Source organism: Rhincodon typus, chromosome 5 (genome assembly GCF_021869965.1).
Source record: "Rhincodon typus isolate 14 chromosome 5, sRhiTyp1.1, whole genome shotgun sequence".
In the NCBI taxonomy this organism is placed as follows: domain Eukaryota; kingdom Metazoa; phylum Chordata; class Chondrichthyes; order Orectolobiformes; family Rhincodontidae; genus Rhincodon; species Rhincodon typus.
This window is the reverse complement of record NC_063336.1, coordinates 61,792,553-61,810,798: the sequence shown is the minus strand read 5'-3', so window position 1 is coordinate 61,810,798 and position 18,246 is coordinate 61,792,553. Positions and strand designations below refer to the sequence as shown.

The 18,246-nt window shown below is 40.1% G+C and overlaps 1 protein-coding gene across 3 annotated transcripts in view; it reads left to right on the top strand.

The window, feature by feature from the left end:
* The window catches only part of ptprk (protein tyrosine phosphatase receptor type K), a 542,188-nt gene that overhangs the window by 216,750 nt on the left and 307,192 nt on the right, over positions 1-18,246 (top strand). For all 3 annotated transcript variants that reach the window (XM_048597194.1, XM_048597193.1, XM_048597191.1), the window contains exon 6: positions 7,463-7,637. In XM_048597194.1, coding sequence (XP_048453151.1) covers positions 7,463-7,637 — 175 coding nt within the window. The remainder of the gene's footprint in view (positions 1-7,462; positions 7,638-18,246) is intronic.

Below are 18,246 nucleotides of genomic sequence, written 5' to 3'. Positions count from 1 at the left end.
GATTGATGAGTAGTGGACACTGTTTGGATAATGCAAATTTTCTGCTGTACAAGTATAGAGATTTCCCTATAATGTGATTTTCTGTAGTGTGTGACCTTGCGCTATGGAAAATCACAAGAATGTAACTATTGCATCATAGGAGAGCTACCTGTGTCCCACTGGGGGAAAAAAAAAGCTTTTAAGGGAAAACCCACCATAAAGTTAACTAAAGAAATTAGGGAAAGAAACAAATTTGAGGAAAAAAGCATATAACTCCACATGCATGATTGGGAGGTCAGATAGCTGCTTAGGACATAAAGATTGGTAGAGAATATTGCAAAGGTTGAATAGGAGGATAAAATTTAGGAGATGGGAATCAAGCTACAGAAGTGAAAATAGTTAACAATTGTTTCTACAGGTGGTGAAAAAGGGAAAATGTAAGCAAAGTGAATGTTGGTCCTCTAGAGAATGAAAATGGGAATTAATAGGAAACAATAAAGAAATGACAGATGAAATGAACAAATATTTTGCTTCTGTATCATCATAGAAAAATATATGCCAAGTAATGACTGTAAATGAGGAATGGGATTGGAAAGAAGAGGTAGTGAAAGTTCAATCACCAGGGAAGTGGTTCTCAGCAAAATCAGCATGTAATCAACAAAGCAAATGGGATGCTATCTTTTTTTAATGTGAGGAATTAAACTTAAAAGTCATGCTTCAGTTATACAGGTTAGAGCTGAGGCCAGATCTTAAATACCATGTGCAGTAGCGGTCTCCTTACTGAACAGTAACAATGTGGTTACAAAATTGGCTGAGGAATAGGAAACAGATTAATGCTTAATTGATATTAATCAGGCTGGAAGAAGGTTTGCACTGGAATTCCCCAGGGGTTGGAACTTGGATCCTTGCATTTCCTATATATATAATATGATCAGACAATTTCCAAGTTTGCAGCAGACACTGAGAAGGACAGTGTAACCTTGTAAAGGACATTGACAAATTGGTGGAATGATAGATGGCCGCTGAAGGTGACCAATGAAGATCATAGCAGAGATGAGTGAGGTGATGCAGTTTGGCACAAAGAACACTGAGAGAAATAGAAAATAAAAGGTACTATTCCAGAGGGTGTACAGGTGAAGAGAGACCCTGGTATGTATTTACTTAAACCATTAAAGGTGGTAGGACACAGAGAGAGCTGTTAATAAAGCTAAAAGTATTCCAGGCTTCATAAATGGTCACACAGTCTACAAGAGGAGGAGGTTAACTTGAACTTTTACAGGATAATAGTTAGGCCTCAGCTGGAGTACAGCTCTGGATGCCGCACTATAAGAACAACGTAAATGTGTTGGAAAGAGTGCAGAAGAGATTTATCGAAATGGTTTCAAGGATGAGACAATTCGATGATGATGAAAGATTGGCAAAGTTGGGACTATTAGGGACAGATGAGGAGAAGCTGTTCGTGATCAAGAAGATTGAGAAACAGAGGGCACAGTTTTAATGTGTTCTGCACAAGAAACAGATGTGAAGAGAGAAAAATCATTTTTGCAGCAAGTAGTTAGGGTATAGAATGCAATGTCTGGATGTTGGTGGAGGCATGTTCAGTTGAGATATTCAAGAAGGCTTTGGATGACTGTTTAAATAAAAACATATACAGGGTTACAGAGAGGAGATTGGCTCTAAATCAAAATGCTGAAAGAGTCAGATATGATGCAGACATGATGGGCTGAATGGGCCACGTTTCTATTTAAACAGTCATCCAAAACCTTCTTGAATACCTCATCTGAACATGCCTCCACCAACATCCAGACATTGCATTCTATACCCTAACTACTTGCTGCAAAAATGATTTTTCTCTCTTCACATCTGTTTCTTGTGCAGAACACATTAAAACTGTGCTGAATGGGCTTCTTGTACAATCTGTCATTCTGAATGCAAATGTGAGAGAGAGGATTCAGAGGATGCTTACCGGATTGATACCTAGAATGAGCAGAGATAGCAAGAACTGGAGATGCTGGAGTCAGAGATAACACAGTACGGAGCTGGAAGAACATAGCAGGTCAGGCAGCATCAGAGGAGCAGGAAAGTTGATGTTTTGGGTTGGGCTCTAAAGAAGGGTCCTGACCAGAAACGTCAACTTTCCTGCTCCCATGATGCTGCCTGGCCTGCTGTGTTCTTCCAGCTCCATACTGTGTTACCTGGAATGAGCAGGTTGTCTTGTGAGAATAGGTTGAGTTTGTTTTCGCTGGAGTTCACAAGAGTGAGGATGATTCAATTCAAATGTGAGAGATCCTGAATGATCTTGATAAGGTGGATGTGGAAAGGATATTTCCTGTCGTGGATCAGTCCAGCAAAAGGAGCACTGTTTGGAAATTAAGGGTTGCCCTTGTATGACAGAGGTGAGAAATCTTTTGAGGGTTGTGATTTATAAATCTCTGCCACATAAACAGGGTCTTTGAATATGTTTTCAAGGCAGGTGGATAGATTTTTGTTTGGAGGGGATCAAAGGTTATTGGGAATAGATAGAAGTGAAAAATTTGGAACACAAACGGATTAGCCACTATTATGTTGAATGACAGAGCATGCTTGAACGGTAAATGATCTCTTTTGCTCCTATTCTGTATGTTCATATTGAGATTTTGACATGATTGCTTTCAATTGGCACTAATTTAATGTGACACTTTGTGGTGCACTACTGGTTTTATTGATTGATTTATTGTCATGTGTACCAAAATACAGTGAAAAGCATTGTTTATGAGTGGTACAGGCAGATCACAGCAAGCAAAGGATGTACAGATCAAAAGACTTCGAGACATACAGGTTACATTATTGAATTAGACAGTCCATTCATCAGTTTGATAACAGCTGGAAAGAAGTTGCTCCTGAACCAGCTTGTGCGTGTGTTCCAGCTTCTGTCTCTTCTGCCTGACGGAGGAGGTTATAGGAGATCATTACCTGGATGTGTTGGACCTTTGATGATGCTGGCTGCCTTTCTGCGGCAGTGAGCTGTGTAAATGGCATCCATGGATGGAAGGTTGGCTTCCGTGATGTATTCAAAATCATGAGGGGTCTAGATCGACTAGATCAGAAGAAACTGTTCACCCTTGGGTAAGAGTCAAGAACAAGAGATTTCAAGGAATTGGCAAAAGCAGCAAAAACGAGAAAAACCTTTTTCATCCACTTAGAGGCCTGGAAGGCACTGCCTGAATATATGGTAGAGGCAGGTTCATTGAAGCATTCAAAAAGTATTTAGACTTTTATTATTAAAATTAGAAAATATTCTGGGTTATGCATGAATCTGGGAGACTGGCACCAATAAGTTGGTCATGCAGAGACCCAGTGCAAACACACTGGGCCAAATGATGTCCTCCTCTACTAGAAGAATTCTGAAATTCTGTGCAATGAAAGGCCTGATGCACAGTTGGTGTAGTAGCATTTATTAGATTACAGATTAGAAACATGGCATCCCTATAAATTGTTCAATGATAGAACTCACAGGAAAATTGGTTGTATTTTACAGCAATGATTATGTTAGTAAATTGCAAAATTGAGCCACCTAACTTGTCATGCTTTGTTTTAACGGTGAGAAGTCTTGAGTACCTGAACTAATATATGTTAAATTATTTGCATTCACTCCCCCGCCCCCATGCACAAAATCCTGAGTGTGTGCCATTGCAAGGTGCACTGCAGCAGCTCACCAAGGCTCCATTGGCACCTTCCAAATATGTGACCTCTAGCACCTGGAGAGCAAGAGCAGGGAATGAATGGAAGCACCATAATCTGCAAACATGCTTCCGAGCCACAGACCATTTTGACTTGAAATTATATCGCTATTCCTTCACTGTCACTGCGATAAGTCCTGGAAACCGTACCCCCCTAACAGCACTGTGGATGTACCTAGCCCCCAGGGACTGCAGTAGTTCAAGAATGCAGCTCAATACATTTTCTTAGGGACAATTAGGGCTGGCCTATAAATGCTTGCTCAGCAAATGGCACCCACATCTCAACTAGGGGGGGGAAAAAAATGAAAACGTGCTTACTCACCTCTTGGTTATTTTGGGATATTTTGCACTTCCTGTTTCATTCCACTGAAATGACCAGAAGACTTCAAATTGAAGATAGCTAACCTTTTAAACAGCAAGGGTCACTTCCAGCTCAATACGTGCAAAATGCTGGCACAGTATAGTACAAGAAAGAAAGAAAGATACGACAGGATCATGGGAACATAACAAGTCATACCACCTTCGAACACACAAGTGCTTGGTTATCTTCTTAAAAAATCAAACTTCATCTGTAAATTACAAAGCAATTACCTGACAGCTACTCGATGTGCTGTCTGTTCAGCAAATAGATATCCGTTGGTATTTGCCAAGAGAAATAGATTTTTAAGTTGAATCGAGCAGTCATGTATCTTTAGTGTGCTGCTTATTTTAATAATCACTGGCATTTTCTAAATTTGACTCCCCTCCGCAGACATTGCATCGACTTTCAACATCAATAAGATGTATACTTATAACCCAAAAAGTGCAATTTTCAGGTTAAACAAGATGTCCACATCAAAACACTTGTTCTGATTTTCTGAACTTTTCTCAACTAAGACTGTATAACCACCCACAGAATAAAAGCATCAAGCAGTTGAGGTAAAGGTTTGGAGGTGAAAACTAAAGGATTTTCTATCCTGAAAGCTAAGGTTTTTCAATCTGTTATGAAAATATTTTCATAATGGAAAAAGCTAGTTGCATTAACTCCATGTGTTAAGTTTTACAAGTGTGAGGTGATAGGTTCAGGGTTAGATTTTATTAAAAAACATTGAGGGCGAGGTAAAATAAAAGGTATTATTCCATAAGGTCTGCAGGAACAGAGAGGTACAAGTCTTTGAACAAGGCAGGACAGGTAGAGAGAGCTTCTAATATATCATACTGTATTCTAGACTTCATAAATATAGTCATAGGGTACAAGAACAGGAAGGTTAGATTGAACTTGGCATTGGATGTGGGTTAGGGCACAACTTGGAGTATTGCATACAATTCTGGGTGTCACACTGTAGGAAGGCTGTGAATGCTTTGGAGAGAATGCAAGAGCAGTTTAGGAGAATGGTTCCAGGGTTTATATATTTTACATATGAGGAAAGATCGGAGAAGTTGGGACTGTCTTCCTTGGGGAGGAGGCAACTAAGAGGAGATTTATAATATTTAAGATCAGGAAGGGATTGAGCAGATGGGGGAAAATTGTTCCTGTTCTCAAAAGGATTGAGAACGAGAGGAGACCATTTTTAAAGTGCTTTGCTAAAAAAACAAATGAGGTGAGAACAAAATCTTATTTTTCGCAATGCAAGTAGCTAGGAGATGGAATGCATTGACTGGAAGTGAGTGGAGGCAGGTTCAATTGAGGTATTCAGAAGGATATTAGATGATTATTTAAACAGAAACAATATGCAGAATTACCTGAAAAAGGCAAGAGATTGGTACCGAGATAAAATACCCGAAGAGCTGGTTCAGACGTGATGAGTAGAATAGCGTACTTCTGCACCGTAACTAATTTGTCAGCTAGACAGCAGGTACCTGAATTAACAATATTGTATTAAGGTCTGTGATGATTTCCGTTATCCATGTTTAAGATGCTGGGCCAACAGCAATATTAACTTCATTGGCTACTGAAAAGACTGTTGCAGATGCCTCTAATGTTAAAACTGTGCCTTCTCTGTATTTGATGGAACATATTCTCACAGCACAGTGTTGAGGGAATACATTAAGGTATGGTGTACAATAGGATGGACTGACAGAAAATAAAGTATAACTGGGAACCTAATGACTAACTTTAGGCAGTATTTAAAAAAATTGTTCTCATTCTGTTTCTTAATATAAATGTCAATTCAATAATTGAATTGCAACTTGTGTGCAGTTACAGCAGCTCAAGGGTGAAAGGATTTGTCTTTTGAGCCTGCCTGGTAGGGTGTAAGTATTGCCAGGAGCTGGGTATTACGATAGTGGCTGAACTGATTGTGAACTCTTGGAAAGGGATGCCATTAATTCATTGCTGCGTGGTTGAATTAGCACATTCATTTTCAGATATTTTAATCTATTTGGGCATTGTTTCGGATTTTCAGAGTAAATTTCTGGCACACTGATATCGTCTGCAAATTGTGAATTAATGGAAATGTTAGATGAGAATTTTCAGCCAATCGGTTGTGACATATTCCACAATCTTTATCTGGCATTCACTGTTCAGATTCAAAAACATTGAGATGACAGAGATTTTAATTGACAAGGTTGAATTTCTGAGAAAAACAGAAACTCGGCAGGTCAACAGCATCTGTGGAGAGGGAAACCATTAACCTTTTAAGTCCAGTATGACTCCTTTTTTGAAAGAGGAATTCAATTTCAGAGTACTTTACTTTTATTTGAAGATTGGATTTGTCCTGTTTTATGCAGGTGGGCCCTATCTGGGCTTTCTTGGACACTTTTGAGTAAATAACCAATATTATAGCTTCAAAAAAGCTTGGCGGGGGGCTGGGCGTGGGGGATGTCGGAGTGTTGTAATGTCCAGTAAGTTCATCTACATTGTGTTTTTGTTTGGAATGAGCTAAATTGGCTGGGCACTGACATGTGACTTTAGATCTACGGAGATTTAGTTGTCTCTTAATTGCCCTCTGAAATAGCCTAACAGTCATTCAGTTTACCAGTAATTACAGATAGGCATTTAAATGTGTGTCCTTGCAAGCAATGTTGACCTCCCCTTAAAAAAAAGGAATAAAGAACAGCAGAAAATAAATAACTGCAAACCACCTAAAGTGGCAGGGATCTCCTGGCAAACTCAAAAAATGCAGTGACATGACAGCTTCGTAATGTGGTAACGTTTTTTGTAGAAAGAGCAAAGTCCATTCAATGGAAGATGGCCTAATGGAGGCAGAAGTGCCTCTCTGAGAGGACTGTTGGATTACTTCACCTGAAAATGATGTTTTTTTTTTAAAAATTCCCCAAGCTGTCAATAATTGCATGTAATATCAAGTATAAATTTTTGGACAGAATTGATATTTTTTTTATTATCTCTCCTGCTACTCTGGCTGAAATTACTATTCTTTAAAGTAGTAAAGCCAAACTAAATTGTGCATTTTTATAATGGTTAGAATGCAGTCACTTGGACTGCTTATCAAAAGATTGGAACAAAATTTAATTTATGACCTATAATCATTTTCTTTTAAAGTGTACATGCAATGTTAAATTTGCAGTCATTGATACAACGATTGATGGATTATACTGTGGGCAGGAACCAAAAGAAAAATAACTGGGTATTTTTGCACCAATAAAGAAAATTAGGGCGTGAATGTGTACGCGCGATAGAAATATGATGTCATATTTTCAGATTCTTACATGTGATGTTTATAAAATGCATTAACTAAACGTAGGAAGGTGTCAACAGATAATCTCTAATTATGTCCGAGAGTATGTTTAGAAATAGTCACATTTTCAATTTTTCTGCCCATCAGAGGCGAAATGGGGAAGACATACCAGTTGTCCAGACGAAGAATATAAATCACAGGCGGTTTGCAGCATCCTTCAAATTGAAAGAAGTTAAAAAGAATGATCAAGATTTGTACCGTTGTGTGACACAGTCTGAAAGAGGCTCTGGTGTTTCGAATTTTGCTGAGCTTATTGTTCGAGGTATTGTAACTTTTAAGTTATCCCATGTGATGTGCGTCTTTGCTTCCTTTGTGAATTATTTTCTTTTGAAAAGTGTGGTGCCACAGTCTTTGTGGGTGATGCTTCTCAATTTCAGAAACTTATTAGCCATGACGTTCCTCAATGACTTTGCCAGTTGAACAATGGGCACCCAGTGGAACCCAAAGGCAAATATGAAGTACTGGCTTTGGTGGCTGTCTTCAATTTTTATATTTTTGTTGACAATTTCTGAATATGCTTAAATGTTTGGTGGTGGGGACAGGTTTTTCTTTGGCCATTTGGGAAAAGAAATGATGGATGTGGTAATGAGATGTGAATTGTTGGTTCTGTCCTAGTACGTGGATGGGGCACTTAGATTGAGTGAGATGAGGTGTACATGGGGCCCATTGGTGGAATCTGGGCCTGGAGAGCGTTTTGTACCTGAAAGACAGGTATGCTTATTCCCAGAAAACTATAAATTCCTGTGAAAGTGGGATCATCCTTTTCTCCAACTATAGTGATTGGGTGTCCATATTTCAAGGTGTATGGAACTGGGCAGGTGAAGTGCCCTCTTATTTGGTTCAGACAGCATCCATGGAGAGAAAGCAAGTGAACGCTTTGAGTCTAGATGACTCTTCTTCAGACCTGAAGTGAAGTGTGGAGGGGCCAGTTTTTATGCTATAGTGTTGGAGGTGAGAGTTGGGGGGGGGGGCGGGGTTGGTTTCGGGGTTGTGGGTATAGGGTGCTGGTGGAGAAGAGATATTGATAGTTCAGATCCAGTGATCAAATGTGAGAATGGCAGAACAATGGTGTGTCTCCTGCAAAAGGACAGTTACTGGGATCGGGGGAGGCGACGATATGATAACAAGCTAAAAGAAAAGGAAGAAATGGTTCATAGTTTAAAGGTTCTGAACTCAATATTAAGTCCAGACAGCTGTAAAGTGCCTAGTCTGAAGATGAGATGTTGTTCCTCCAGTTTGTACTGTGATTCACTGGATCACCGCAGCGTGCCGAGGACAGACTTGTGGACATGTGAGCAGGATGTTGTGTTAAAATGACTGGCTACAGGAATGTCAGGATCATGCTTGTGCACAGACCGGAGGTGTTCCACAAAGCGGTCACCCAGTCTGCATTTGGTTTCTCCAATGTAGAGTAGGCCACACTGGGTGCAGCGAATACAATACACAAGATTGGAGGAAGTACAGGTGGAATGCTGTTTCACCTAGAAAGACTTTTGGTTACCTTCTCCTCTGTCTCCCCTGACAGACCCCACCTATGATTTCCGACTCAACCCCTAGCATCAAGTCAGTCATTTCTCAACTTTGCTCAGCAAAACAAATTTTAAACATAACAGGAAAAAGTACTGCACAGGATGATGTAAGAAACAAGAGAAGACAAAACAGTATATCTAGCCTGCTCTGCCATTCAGTAAGAGCATGTCTGATCTTGGGTTTCCACTTCCCCACCCAAACCTCATACTCATTAATGACCAAAAAATCATCTACCTGTATTCAACTTATCCAGATGCCTTTTAAATATAATTGTAACAGTCTCCACCACTTCTTCTGGCAGCTCATTCCATACACGCACCACCCTCTGTGTGTAAAAGTTGTCCCTTAGGTCCCTTTTAAATCTTTCCCTTCTCACCTTCAACCTGTACCCTCTAGTTTTGGACTCCCCTACCATGGGAAAAAAACCTTGGCTATTCACCCTATCTATGCCTCCTATGATTTTATAGACTTCCAAAAGGTCACCCCTCAAATTCTGATGCTCCAGGGAAAAAAAAAGGTCCTAGCCTATCCAGGCTCTCCTTAACTCAAATCCTCGAGTCCCAGCAATATGCTTATAATTTTTATTTCTGTTCTCTTTCTAGTTTAACAACATTCTTCCAAGAATGACCAGAACTGCATGCAGATTCTAAAATTGGCCTTATACAGTTGCAACACGACGTCCCAATTCCTATACTTAATGCTCTGACCAATTAAGGCAAGCATGGCCAAATGCTGCCTTCACCACCCTGTTTACCTGCAACGCCACTTTCAAGGAACTGTGAACCTGCATCCCTAGAGTGCCTTTGTTCAACAACTCTCCCTAGGGCCCTTCTATTAACTATGTAAGCCCTGCTCTGGTTGGCCTTACTGAAATCCAACATCTTGCAATTATCTAAACTAAACTCCATCTGCCACTTCACATCGATTGCCCCATCTGATCAAGATCTTGTTGTATTCTTAGATAACCTTCTTCACTGTCCACTATGCCACTAAATTTGGTGTAATCCGCAAACTTACTAACCATACCTCCTATATTCACATCCAAATCATTGATATAAATGATGAGCAACAGTGGGCCCAGAACCAATTCTTGCGGCACACCACTAGCCACAGACCTCCACTCTGAATAACATCCCTCTACCACCACCCTGCCAATCATGCCAATTTTGTATCCAATTGGCTAGCTCTCCATGGATCCCATATGATCTAACCTTACTAACCAGTCATGGGATTGCATCTTCTAATACTAGACAGCGTGTTTGGGTTTTGCAAGCAGGGGCTTGATGACTGGTCCGTATTCTGCCTGTTGCAGAAAAAAAGGAAGAATCATAATATTTGGTTTAATTGGCTAATGGCTGGGACCTATGACCTGTATACCTGGTGTCACACCGGCGCAAAAATTAAATTGTGATATTCTGGGGTCAGCAAAATGTCTTTTTGCACTGACAGGCCATACTTTTTTTTTTAAAAGACTCAACACCAGCTGCTATGTTCAGGTCTGTTTTCAAAGACCTGAAGTGTTTTAATGAGGCGAGCTAGTCAGTGGAGGGATATGAGAGTGAGGTGAGTTTTTGGGTGATTTGGCAGGGAGGGTTGGATGAGGTGCGGTTGGTTGCAGGTGCTGGTGGATAGGACTTGTGGAATGGGGTTAAAGTGAGTCAAATGGTGAGTTTAGCTTGACTGTAAGTATTAACCTATGTCAGAAATTGACGGGACAATAGAAGCGTACGGTTTGGTTGACTATTGCGAAACTGTAAGTGCAGTAGTTTTGGGAGGGGCTTGGGCATATCCGCAAATCTGCCTGTCTGAGGATTCTGTGTTCTGGGCAATTACCGTGTAATTCTGTGGGTTAGAATTTCTAAAGGTTCCTGACGCACAGATGCTGTTGGCACTGGAAGATTCAGCCAATATTGTTAAGTTAAATAATGCTTATGATGATGTCTTTTAACATATTGTTCCTGGCAGTTGGCAAAGTAGTTCCACTGTATGGATTCCCTCCAATGCCGATGCATTTTTTTTCAGTTGGGTATTACTAGTCAGTTATATATTTTAAATTTACAACTGCAGTGATGTAAGTTCAGAGATTTTGTAAGATGCAGATTTAGACACTACGTGCAGAACCACTTATCAGCATTGCTACAAACATCTGCATTTATGGGTGTGTTGTGTACCAATTATCAAATGAATTCTGCTTTATGCCAACCGTTTTGAAGATGACGAGTACTAAAAAAATAAATTGATCCGACAAGATAACTTTGTTTTGTTACAAGAAATGCCATCAAAACTGTAGTCAGAAATTGTTTTATAATGTCATCAAAACTGTAGTCAGAAATTGTTTTATAATGCTTACAAAATGGCACATTCACTTAAAACATAGCTTTGGGTAATCCAAGATTGCATCCCAGACAATAAACAATCATCGAGGTTGTCCTGTGGGCAACTATAGAAGCAATTTATTTGCAGTTTTATTATGTCTATTTCCCATGCCAATAACGGCTACCTTGGGGCACAGGGAGGCAACTTGCTTTTTGTCTCAGGGAAACCTAGTGAAATTATACAGAGGACTACCCAGATTATATGATGCAATGAACTAATTTAAGTCATTTAGACGTAAAGTTGTTAATTCTGCAACAAACGTTGGAAAATGCTGCACAATCAAGTTTTTTTTATTATTGTGTCTTGGGTAGTTTCCAACTGAACAGCTATATTAGTGCTCCTTGCTGATCTGAATAACTGTAAAATAAATCCTGTTAGTGTAGTGAAAAACAGCCTATGGCTAAGAAACCCTGGTGTTGAGACTAAGTCGAAAATTAACTGTGCTGACAGGTCCGATATCTCAGTGGTGCTATAAAAGTGACATCCTGCTATACACAGACAGAAGATGATAATTTTAAAAGAAATTTGGGTCCACTGATATGGATTGCATTTAATAAGAGGTGGCATAGCGTTGCCCATTGTCAAAGATGACCGAAGGGTAGTCCTTTATTAGCAACTTTTCCTCCTAACAGACAGTGACAGGACAGGCTTAAAGCAATTTTGCTTTTGTCTGTAACAAACAAAAAAAAAAATTGCAGTAACTCCCTGAATTCTGGAGCATTGATCTTGTATGCTTGCTGCTGGAGGAAATGAAAACGAGATCAAGCACTGTATACTTAGCCATAAGTTTTCTACTGAAAACATATCATGTTGAGTTATGAAACCATCTTGCTTTTGCTAAGTCTTGTTGGTATTAAACTATCTTTCAGGGCACACAACATTTTGGAAGTGATGTTTATGTTATGTTCCTTGCAGCTAGAGCAGTTGCATTCCACGATGCAATTGTACATCTTTAAATATGGGTTGCCACCTTTTTTGTAGTTACTTCCAGCAAAGCAAATTTGCAAATGTGTACTGAAGGCCAAAACTTAAGCCAGAAGCAGCCATACCAAACAGGTGGAACATTTATTTTGTGTTTTATCCGAGTCTAGAGCATCATTCTCAATTTGCTGGCAATATTCTGTTCAGCAGGATTTACTATAGAAGAAGATTACTTGATCTATCAAGTCCACACTGGTTCTTTCAAAAAACACTCTAATCAATCCCACTCCTCTCTCCATCCCCGTGTCCTTTTTTTTTTACTTCGCACTTAATAATTTCCTAATGTTGGTTGTAAATACTACCGCATCAGACAAAATATTCCAAATGCGAACAACTCCGCTTGTGTTAGTTTTTCCTTGTGTTGGTCTGGTTCTTTAACCAGCATGTGCCCTTTGGTTATCTACCCTTCAGCTGTTGGAACCCTTTGCACTTCATTTATTCCATCTAAACCATTTATGATTTTAAATACTTCTGTCAAATCTCCTCTTAGTCTTCTCTGCTCATAGGAGAACAACCCTGGCTTTTCTATTCTATCCACATGGCCATAATTTCTCATAAATATCACCTGTAAACTCTTCAAAGCCTGATCTTCCTAAAACATGCTGTGTAGCATTGGCCACAATACTCCACAATTTCCTTATATTGTTGTTGTCTGTGCCTCCACTTATCAAGCCCAGGATTGTATATGCGTAAGTAACTGCTTTATTAACATGGCCGGCCATCTAAGGACCTTGATAAAGAACGTCCAGGTCTCTCTGTTAAAATTGTACTATTTATCATGGATTGTCTCTCCTCATTTTTCCTACTAAAGTGTATTAACCTGTCCCTTTATTGCTTTGAATTTCATCTGGCATGAGTTCACTCATTCCATCAGCCAGTCTGTGTCTTGTTTATGTTTATAACTGTCTTTCCCTTTGATTATTATGCTTTCAAATTTTATGACCTCTGCAAATTACAGAATTGTGCTTGTATCCCATATCCAAATCATCAAGATGCGTCACAAATAGAAGTGGTTCCCCTTATGAACCCTTGGAGGTTCTATAATATCCCTCCCAAAAAAGATGCTATTTTTCCAGAAAAGCTAGGAGCCAGGAGTAGGCAATTCAGCCCCTCAAATCAGTTCCCCAATAATACGATCTTTGCTGATCTCATCTCAGCCTCAACTCCACTTTCCTGCCCTCTCTCCATGACTCTTTAATCATTTACTAACCAATAAATCTGTTTGTCTCCTCCTTAAAATTACTCTATGTCCTAGCGTCTGCCACAGTCGGGAGTGGTGGATTCCACAGATGCACAAAGAGAAGTAGTTTCTCCTCATGTCTGTTTTAGATCTGCTACTCCTTAACTGTGTCTTCTGTTCTTTGGATATTGTCATTCTGGGGCACCATGCTCTCTCAAGTGTTTCAGGACAAGTAAGTAATGGCAGAGAGCAGAATTGTGGCATCCAAAGTCAATCCAAGAGAGGTGGGAGAGAATGAAAACATGAAGCAAACAGAGTGCTATGAAATACAGGGTGTAAGTTGAAGAAAAGTAAAGAGTAATTCAAGCACTGAGGGAGGGAGAGAGCAAATGGGGAAGATAATGCAGAAATGAATCAGGAAGCACAGCAAAGAGAGAAAAGCATCAGAAAGGACAGAAATAAAAGAAAGTTGGTGAGCTAGAAGAAATGGAAGGGTTGAATTAATGGATAATAAGGGAGTAAATAAGATAAATAGAATGAAGCCAATTTTCATATTTATTCCAAGTTGAGGGAGATATGCTTATAAGTATCCCATATGAGCTCCTACAGTATAAAGCATGGGTGGAAGAAGAAGCAGTTGGCAAGAGAGGTGCTGGAAACTGGGAGTGTGGCAATCAGCCAAATAAAAGTTCCCTTGATTTACTACAGGGAATATTAAATTAAAATTTTATGAGATTTGGGAACAGTTTGCTACAATGGAAACACAACTTTAAAACTTCATGCAGACTGCAAGCAATGTCCCATTTTCCCAGTCTTTTGGACCAGACCATACTACCTCAAAATATTTTAAGAAGGTAGCCGAGACGTAACTTCTCTCATTTTATGTGTAGATGTGAAGCGCCATATTCCAGATGCGATGCGACTGGTCAAACTAGTTGACGTTAAGCAAAACACAATTTATTTAAACACTATAGTTAAAATAGAAATAAAAGAAAGAGGAATGTAGACTAACTTAACTAATGGAAAACTTATTAGATATGGTAACTGTTGTTCATTAACTGTTCCAGTGTAGTAACATCCCATCAACACACCCTTGGCAAAAGGACACATTCAGACACAGATTCTCACATGCAGTTTTCCAATCCAGGAGGGAAAAATCATCAAGGGAAAATTCAGAGAAAATAGCAGTCAAGAGACTCTTACTAAAACTTCCAACTCGTTTGAGATCCCAAAGGCTTCTGTTTAAAACTAAATCTAAAAACTTAATAGAAAACCTGGTCTGTGAGAGTAGGCCACAGCCAGGCTGCTTCCATTGTTACAACATTTTAAAAAAAACTCAAAACCTCTCAAATTGTTAACTTTCTTAGAGACAGTTTGTTACCTCTGCCTTACAACCTGTCTTCAAAGACTCGGACAAAATAACCTCTTAAAGTGACAGCATCGTCACAACAGAATGCTGAAATGTCAGGAGGCTGTGTGTTTTGAATAAATAACCTTCTGTGTTAGTAGTCATTTAAAATTGCTGTGCACCTAATTTGGTGAGCATATTGAACCTTGTTCAAACAGGATGCATGTGAAAGTGGCCAATTTTTCATTCTGTTACAAAGGAACTCAACTGAGTAAGATCCAAGATGAAGTCTGAATTATACACTAACTCATACCTCCCTGAACCTTTTGATTTGATAGGACGTGACATTTTTGGCTTGGAAAGCAACTCTACTGCTTAATTTTCATCAGCTGAGAGATTGAGTGGTAGTGATGGCCTCTGAACATCCTTTATCTGATATAGGATGAAAGCAACACTTGGATCACATCCATTATAGGGTGGTGTCAGATTACAATCCACCCAGACGATCCCATAGACTGAGGTTAAACTAGAATGGAAGTTTCATAGAAGGCGTTGATCTCCAGTTGAAATTAAGTATTTAATTAAAACTCCGTCAGACAAATATATTTGTTAGGTTAAGCTGAAGAAGCAATTTATCAATATAAGGTGGTAGCTTATTAAAAACCAGTGTCCATCATGTGGATGAGCTTTAAAGAAGAATTTGTATAGTGTCTAGCCAACTGTTAGGCTCTGGATTGAGGGAGTTTATAGCAACTTTTCGCAGTAATTCATCTACTCCCTGGAGAGGCACTGGTGACAATTTCTTGGTAAGAAAGAAAGAAAGCAGAATCTTCCATTTTAAATCAAGGATCTCACACACCCAAGGTAACTCCGAGTATTTCATAAAGTAATCATTTTAATATAGTCACTATTGTTAGTTAAACGGGAACAGTGAATTCATACATAGCACGGTCCGACAATCAAAAGTACAATAAATGATCACCTGAAAGGTCAACATTGATCACACTATGTCAAAAGTCTTCTTGTGTTTCAAATATTTTATATCTCTGTGCACGTTGGAGTTCTGTTAAATGAGTAAGACAGCACCTCCAACTGAATTTTTCTCTGAGCTGCAATTAACTGGAGAATTAAATGGCGTACCCCCTTCTTTAACAAAAATAGAAATTGCTGGAAAAGCTCAGCAGGTCTGGCAGCATCTGTGGAGAGAAATCAGTGTTAACATTTCGGGTCGAGTGTACCAGTGTCATGTCTTATAGTGTAATGGCTTAATTTATAGTGAAAATCATTGAGAACACCAAAGTGAGTTGTAATGTATTCATGACTCATTGTCATTGGACACTTGTATTTTATGACCTTATATAAGGTGCAGGGCTTCTCAAATTATAAACCAGTCCCATTTGCCTGCATTTGGTCCATATCCCTCCATACCTATCCTATCCATGTACCTGTCTAAATATTTCTTAAATGATGAAATTGTACTCACCCACCACCTCTGGCAGCCTTTTCCAGACACACTCCACCCTCTGTGTGGAAGAATTGCCCCTCTTCCCCTCTCACCTGATGAAGGGTCCAGCCCGAAACGTCGACACTCCTCCTCTAATGCTGTCTGACCTGCTGTGTTCCTCCAGCTCCGCAATGTATTTACCATGATTTTATAGACCTCTATAAGGTCACCCCTCGGTCTCTTATGCTCCAGGGAAAAAAGTCTCAGCCTATCCAACTTGTCCTTATAACTCAAACCTTCCAGTCCAGGTAGCATCCTAGTAAGTCTTTCTGCACACTGTCAAGTTTAATAATATGCGTTCCATAGTAGGGCAACCAGACTGCACACTGTACTCCAAATATGGCCTCACCAGCATCTTGTAGAGCTGCAGCAGGACATCTCAACTCCTATACTCACTGCTCTGACTGATGAAAGCAAGCATACTGAAAGCCTTCTTCACCACCCTGTCTGTCTGTGACTCCAATTTCAAGGAGCTATGAACCTGAAACCCCTAGATCTCTTTGTTCTATAACCCCCAGGGCTCTACCATTGACTGTGCAAGTCCTGCCCTGGTTTGCCTTACCAAATGCAACACCTTGCTTTTGTCTAATTTAAACTCCTTTTGCCAATCTTCAGCCCACTGGCCCAGTTGATCAAGATCTTGTGGCATTTCCAGATAAACCTCACTTTCCATTATCCTACCAATCTTGGTGTCATCCACAAACTTACTAACTGTACCTTTTTAAATTCTCATCTAAATCGTTTATTTCAGTGATGAATAACAGTGGATCCAGCACTGGTCCCTGTGACACACTGCTGGTCACAGGCCTCCAGTTTGAAAAACAACCCTCTACCATCACCATCTGTCTGCTGCCATCAAGCCATTTTTATATCCAATCGGCTACCATGTCCTGCATCCCACGAGATTTAACCTTGCTCAACAACTTAACGTGTGGTCCTTGTCAAATGCCTTGCTAAAGTCCATCTAGACAACATCTATCGCACTGCCTTCATCTATTTTATTGGTTACCCCTTCAAAAAAACTCAATCAATTTTTGAGACGTGATTTCCCATGCACAAAACCATGCTGACTGTCCCAAATGAGTCATTGTCTCTCCAAATGCCTGTTGGTGCCATCTCTCAGAATCCCACCACAGACGTTAAGCTCACTGGTCTGTAGTTCCCAGGTATTTCCCTGCAGCATTTCTTAAACAATGGCACAAAATTAGCTACTCTCCAATCTTCAAGTCCTTCATCTCTGGCTTTTGATGATACAAATGTCTCTGCTAAGGGCCCTTCAATTTCCTCTAGCCTCCCACAAAGTCCTCGGATACACTTTATCAGGTCTCGGGGATTTATCTACCTTACTGTGTTTTAAGACTTCCAGCACCTCTTCTGTACTGTGGGGAGAAAAAAAGAGTATTTGAAGTGAGTATTTATCATTTAAAGATTGAGAAATAGGGAGCTAGGTACCGTTGGACTGACAAGTAGCAAATATAGCCTCTCCATTCCAAAAGGTAAGGAGGTGGGAAAAAGGAAACTATAGGTCAATTGGTTTGACATCTGTTGTGGGAAAGGTGCTCGAATCAAACAGTAAAGTGACTATAACTCAGTCAGAGGTAGGAAAAACTGCAGACGCTGGAGTCGGAGATAACACCGTGTGGAGCTGGAGGAACACACCAGGCCAAGCAGCATCCGAGGAGCTGGAAAGTTGACGTTTCGGGTCGGGACCCTTCTACAGAAATGGGGAGGGGGAAGGGAGCTCAGAAATAAAGAAGAGGAGGCGTGGGGCTGGGGAAGGTAGGTGGGACGGTGATAGGTGAGTGCAGGTAGGGAGTGGTGGGGATTGGTCAGTGAGATGGTAGGGGCGGATAGGTGGGAGAGAAGATGGACAGGTTGTGTCAAGTCAAGGAGGTGGGGATGAGAGGGATGGTTGGTCAAGGGGATGAGGTCAGGGATGGGGAGATTTTGAA